We start from the raw sequence: 6,577 nt of genomic DNA on the forward strand, positions 1-6,577 counted from the left end.
ACATGGTGCGCGCCGCTCCGGGCCGTCGCCGCCGCTGCTGAGCTCGCCGGCCGCGCCCGGGCTCGAGCGTCCGAGCCGGGAGGATGTTTTCCGCTCTCAAGAAGCTGGTGGGGTCGGAGCAGGCTCCGGGCCGGGACAAGAACATCCCCGCTGGGCTGCAGTCCATGAACCAGGCGCTGCAGCGGCGCTTCGCCAAGGGGGTGCAGTACAACAGTGAGTGCGCACTGCGCGGCCCCCCGCGCCCCGCTCCGTCGGCCGGTGCCGGAGGGGCGAGCGCCGCGGCCGCCCCCGGACGGGGCAGCGGGGGGAGGGGGAGGGGGAGGTGGCCGTGGCCCGGCCGGCGGGGGACGAGGAGCGCCGGCTCCACCCGGGTCCGGCCGCCCTCGGGCCGCGGGCAGTGGCCAGGCGCCGGCGGTCTGCGCGCACGTTGTGTGCGGACCCGGGGGCCGGCGGTGATGGCGGAGGGGAGCCCGCCCGCCCACGGTCCTGGCGGGGCGGACTGTTACGTAACAGTAACGGGGAGCGCGGGCCCCTCTCTTTGTTGCGGGTGCGGGTTTGAGGAGTGGCAGCTGCGCACGCTCCTGCCTTGGTCGGGGGGTGAACGCGGAGGCCGCGGAAGGCGCCCCGGTGCCGGCCCGCGTGTCCCGGGCCGCCCCCGCCTCCCTGGGCAGGCGCGCGGGGTGCCCGGCGGCCTCCCCATCAATTATGTAAACTGCGCTCCCGGCGCCGCCCGCTCGCGACCTCTTCGGAGTTTTCCGTCTGGCCGGCAGGTTTGGAGGCTTGTGCTGCGCTCGGCTCTGGAGTGGTCATTCCGGGCCCTGCTCCCTGCGGCCCGAGACAGCTGCCAGGGGTCACGGAAGAGGCCGTCCCCTAACCCCGCAGCCCACGGAGAGTCTGCACCTGGGGTCCTTACGTTAGTTGGCACTGCTCCTTTTTCGAAGGAGAAGTGGCTCTGGGGCTGCAAACCCAAAGGTTGGCTGTTCAAAGTCACCCCCGGGTGTCTGGATGGGCAGCACAGCTCTGCCCACAAGGCCGTCAGCGTTCCCTGGGCTTCATCCGAGCCCCTCGGAAATTGGGCTCCTGCCTGTGCTCCTGGTCAGGCTGGGGTGACGCCGAGGGTGCGGGGGTTGTTCCCGAGCAGAAGGCAGGGGGATAGTGGGCCGAGCTCTCCTCTCACCAGCTCAAGGCTGTGGGGATGGAGGAAAACCTGCATTCGCACCTGAATGATGCCTTAGCCAGACATTGTCCCAGGAGCTGAATGGACAGTTTTGACTTTATTTCCTTCTTGCGTAAGTTAGGAGACAAAAATTTCTAGCATTTATTTCCCTACATATTTTATTTAGGGCAGCTGACAACATAAGCTCAGATTTGGGACTTGGAGATAAAATGAACAAAACAAAAACTGCACTTCGGTTAAGTCGATTTGACTTACAACAAACATGTCCTTGTGGGCGGAGCAGCTGGTAGGTGACAGCTGCCAGCGTTTGGTCAGCAGCTTGCCCCTCACACACTCCGACACTGTGGCACCAGGGCCCCTGTGACAGGTGAGAGTTGCCACTGACTGTCCTCGTGGGGGTGGATGGACTTCCTGTGGCTGCTGTGGTAACCCCAAGGCAGAGTCCAGCACAGCCACACCTCTCGCCCCTCTGCTGTGACGGGACCATAGCCCATGTGAGGGACTGGCACCCTCACAGGCCTGTGGTGCAGGGGAGAAGTCTCAGGACATGAGGAGCAGAGGCCTTTTTAAGTTAGATTAGAGCCTGAGGGTAGAAGTCAGCTAATTTAAATCGGGGTGAAGAAGGCAGGAGCCCCCTCGGGCGCCCTCTTCACTGCCGTGGCACACCTGGCTTCCTCGCATGTATCCTCATTTGCTCAGCAAATATTTATGAAGTGAAAGGTCCTTGCCAGGTGGAGTGTACAGTGCAGGGGAGGGCGAGAGACCGCAGAGCAATATAGAGCACTGGGAGGAATATCTTGGGGTGTCAGGGCTACAGACAGTTAAGGGGTGTGCCCCTGGAAAGCAGTTCAAGGTGGGAGAGGGGACAGGAAGGACAGGAGACCTGGCATAGCCTTGGAGCCTGGGGAGCTGGAGCAGAGGGTGGTGGAGTGTGCTGAGGGCAAGAGGCACACGGTGCCGTGGGTCCGAGGGGCTGCTGGACAGAGGAGCCAGGGGACCTGACTGCACCGCTCCAGGTGTCGAGGGTCATGGGGAGCCTGCAGTGCAGCTGTGACCCAGGAGCTGGGCTCAGTGGGGACCCTTTAGTGTTGTCTCTGTCCATCCAAGAAAGCTCACATGCCAGGGCCTGTGCAGTCACACACAAGGGGAAGACAGTGTGCCCACGGCTGCAAGCGCAGTGCTGCCTGGCAAAGAGCGGATCCGAACTGGGGACTGCGGTCGCGGCGGGCCTGGCCGGCAGCTGCGGAAAGAGGGCACAGGCCAGCGAGGTGCAAGGGAGAAAAAGCAGAAATAGATGATTCAGTAGAGTCTGCAGAGATGCTGGGAAGGGGCGGGGGAAGAGTGCACGTGTGTGAGAGAATGTGCGTGAGTAGACACGTGCGCACGTGTGTGAGTGGACATGTGTATGCAGGAACCTGCATGTCTGTAAGAGTGTGTGTGAGTGAATGTGCACACGTGTATTTGAGTGGCTGTGTGTGTGTGTGTGTATGAGATAAAGGAGACAGGACCTGTCCTGACCTGCCAGATCCGAGTGGTCAGTCCCAGTGGGCGGCAGACTGTCGAAGCAGATGCACCGCCGGGGGTGGGTGGGGCTCATCTTAGGAGCAGATGGGGCTGACAGGTTGCTAGAATGTTCCCTAGGCAGGACCAGTGGAGTTGCCTGGGAACACAGGCTGTTGAACAGAGGACAGGCTGCTGACAGGCCGCAGGGACAGGAGAAGCCACCTTAGGGTCAGTTGTGGTGCTTGGTGCCCAGGAGTCCTGCTCAGACCTTGGAGCTGGGAGCGAGGGTCGGGGGCCTGGACCCTCACACACCCACGTGAGCTCACAGAGCTCTGCCGCCCCCTGAAGCAGGAGCAGCTGGGAGGAGCCAGTGACAGGGCTCACTGGGCAAGTTGGTCATCGGAGTGCGGCCTTGCTTGCAGAGTGCTTTTCCCTGTAAGAAGTGGAGGCTCGCCTAACGGCCGTCCCTCCTAACAACTCCCATGCTCCTAACACGCTCAGAGCACCGCGGCCCGGCACTGAGTCAGTGAAGAGAGCGGGGAGTGCCGTCCACTCACTCCTCGCACATCTTCTGCACCTTTGCGGCTTCGACAGAAGGGCGGGGGCTGCGCTCGGGTTTACTGTCAAAGGCACTGGCCTCAGGTGACAGCCCTGGAACTCGAGGGCTGTGAAGGAGGGACACCAGCGTGAGAAAGGTCGCCAAGAGCTGTCAGCACCCAGCTGGCACTAGGGCCACTTGTGTCAGGCTCTTACCTGGCCTTCTGGGTCTGCCCTCCACTCCACTGGTGGCCAGGGCGCCCCTGGGAGAGGAGGGAACTTTGCAGCTGGCAGAAACGAGCCCATCTTAGCCTGGTGCCCCCCAAAACGAGAGTCCCTGGAAGGGTACTGGACAGCATGAGAGACAGAACCCCAGGAGTGAACAGTATACTTGGGCCTCTGAGGACCCAGGCGTTAGTTACATTCTCGGGACATGTGGTCACTGTGTGCGGGGTTAAAGGAGTCAGTGACAGGAAGAAAGCTTGTTTGTTAAATTCCTTGTTGTTATTACATGCTGTCAAGTCGGCTGTGATTTATGGCGACCCTGTGCACAGTAACTCTGAACACTCCCCTGTCCTGGTCACACCTGTCCCCATTGCCACACCCACAGAGTCAATCTGTCTCATCCTGGGTCTTCCCCTCCTGCACTGTCCTCCACCCTTCACAGCATGATGTCCCTCTCCAAGGACTGGTTCCTCCTGGCAACATGGCCAAAGGAGGTAAGACAGAATCTTGCCTCCAAGGAGCAGCCTGGTTTCACCCTCTCTAGGACAGACCTGTTTGTTCTCATAGCTGTCCATGGTATGTTCAGGGGTGGCACGTGGGGGCAGGCCTGACCGGTCCTCTGCTGTGACCAGTGACTACAGGGCCAGCATGTTCCTCACAGGCATTTTTCCCCCCCCAAAGGGAATATCCTCCTGGGAAGATGTGAAGAGCAGGGGTAACTGGGCACGTGGAATGGTACATGTATTTGTTCAAACAGAAGGTCTGGCGTTTGCTGTAACTGAGTGGGCTGGGAGGAGAGGCGTTGGAGCCACCAGCCTCCCCGAGCGCTCAGGGTCCTTGGAGAATGGTCTCTAGTGTGGCCGCTCAGCGTCCCACTGAAGGCCAGCCTAGCACGAAGGGGAGGTGGAAATGGACTGTGGCAAAGGCCACTAAAAACCAATAGGGGAGACCGGTGTCAGTTACAATGGCAGAGATGCTCAGCTGGCCAGCTGCTTGACTACAGGCATGGTGGGCAGGCCGTCCGTGGGAAAGGAGGGAGGCGGAAGAGGAGCTGTGGACACACACGCCAGGACAGTGCCACCAGCGTAGGACGAAATGCGGGGCAGAAAGCATTTTGAGGGCAGGACCAGGAGAAGGATACTTTTTCTCCTTAAATTCTATTTATTTTGCTGTTGAGAATATGCTCAAAACCTCCACCGGTTTAGTGACCCAGCTGACAGCATCCCCACCTGCCTTATTAACATGGACTCCGCCCTCCAAGGCTCCAGCCGATCTTATTGGCTGCTGTGGCCTTGACCTGTCCGGACAGTTGTTGAGGGAGCACAGTGCTGGAGGGGAGGTGCTCCAGAGACTGAGGGGAGGTTTTTGGTGTCAGGTTTAATCCCAGGACGTGGAAATCCAGTCCTCCTAGCACCATCTTTCTGCATCGAATGGTTTTCTCAGGTGTCGGTCAACTGTACACGTGGGGGCTAATTTCTGGACTCACTGCTGTTCTGCTGCTGCATCTGTATTAAGTGTGAGAAATGGGGGGAGGGAGGTGCTGCTTTGTTTTCTTGGAGCATCGTTTCATCTGTCCCACTTTTTCTGATTCTGTAAACAAGGCTGTTGGCATTTTGGTCAGGCTTGCATTGCACCTGTAGAGGTCATAGTGTTGACACCATGACATCGTCCCCCAGTCCACAGACAAGGAGCGTCTCCACTTAGGTAAGCACGCTTTAATTGCTTTCAGCTGTGTTCTAGTTTTCATTCTGTAAGTTTGTCACCTTCCTGGTTAGACTTAGGCCTCAGCATTTTAGTCTCTTAGATCCTATTGTAAACGTTATTTCCCTAATGTACCTTTTAGACTTTTCATTGCTAGTGTAGAGAAGTCCAGCCGCGTTTTGCTTATAAATCTTGTGCCCTGCAACTTGGCTAGATCCCTCTGATAGCTCTGGATTCCTGTGTCCTACAGACAGTGCTAATTTAACTTCTTTTCCTGTCTGAATAGCTCTCATTTCTGTTTATTGTTTGACATTTGTCTTATTGTTGTGCCAGGGACTTCAGGGCTTTTGCAAAGCTGATCAGAAGTGAGAATGAGCCCCTTGTCATGTTCCTGTGTCAGGGGACATACCAGCTGCTCAGGTCTGCCCAGAATCATGCTAAACAACTCTCGTATTCCAGCCTAATTTATGTTTCTGTCAAGAAAGGGTGTTGGAATTTAGAATTTGTTTTTTCTGCATCTGTGAAGGGCTGCTGTGTGATTCGTTTGCCTCTGCTGACATGTATCACAACACATTGATTTGCTGGTGTTGAACCATCCCTGCATTCATCAAGTCCCGCCTGCTGTGCTGTGCTTTAGGGGTCTTCTAATATGCTGTTGGATGTTGTTCACTAGTGTCTTTTTGAGGGTTTTGGCATATATTCATAAATATTGAAATAGTAGGCATTGGGGAGATGAGATGGACTGGCATGGGGCATTTTGAGTCGGATGATCATATGATATATTACTCTGGAGATGAAAAGGTGGGGGGAAATGGAGTTGCTTTCATAGTTAAGAAAGCCATTGCTAGATCCATCTTGAAGTATAATATTGTGAGTGACAGGATAATTTCCACACGCATACAAGGAAGGCCAATGAATACAACTATCATTCAGATATATGCACCAATAACCAGAGCCAAGGAAGAGGAGATAGAAGATTTTTACCAACTTTTACAGTCAGAGATCGATCAAACATGCAATCAAGATGCACTGATGATAACAATGGGTGACTGGAATGCAAAAGTTGGGAATAGAGAAGAAGATTCAGTAGTTGGAAAACATGGACTCGGTGACAGAAATGGAGCTGGAGAGAGGATGATTGAATTTTGCACAATCAATGACTTATTCATTGCAAATACGTTTTTTAAGAGACGTAAACGCAGGTTATATACGTGGACTTCACCTGATGGTATGCATAGGAATCAGATCGGTTACATCTGCGGAAAGAACCGCTGGAGAAGCTCAATATCAGCTGTGAAAACTAGGCCGGGGGGCGGATTGTGGAACAGACCACCAATTACTCATATGCAAGTTCAAGCTGAAACTGAGGAAAATTAAACCTAGTCCACGGGAACCAAAATATGACTTTGAGTCTATCCCACCTGAATTTCAGAA

The 6,577-nt window shown here is 55.8% G+C and overlaps 1 protein-coding gene across 1 annotated transcript in view; it reads left to right on the forward strand.

Annotated features, from left to right (window-relative positions):
* The first annotated feature begins 83 nt into the window (after positions 1 to 83).
* Positions 84 to 6,577, forward strand: part of RABL6 (RAB, member RAS oncogene family-like 6) — a 24,329-nt gene continuing 17,835 nt past the window's right edge. The window contains 1 exon segment of the mRNA XM_006903642.1: positions 84 to 213. Coding sequence (XP_006903704.1) covers positions 84 to 213 — 130 coding nt within the window.

Source organism: Elephantulus edwardii, unplaced genomic scaffold (genome assembly GCF_000299155.1).
Source record: "Elephantulus edwardii isolate Elephantulus edwardi_28Jun2011 unplaced genomic scaffold, EleEdw1.0 scaffold00289, whole genome shotgun sequence".
Classification (NCBI taxonomy): Eukaryota; Metazoa; Chordata; class Mammalia; order Macroscelidea; family Macroscelididae; genus Elephantulus; species Elephantulus edwardii.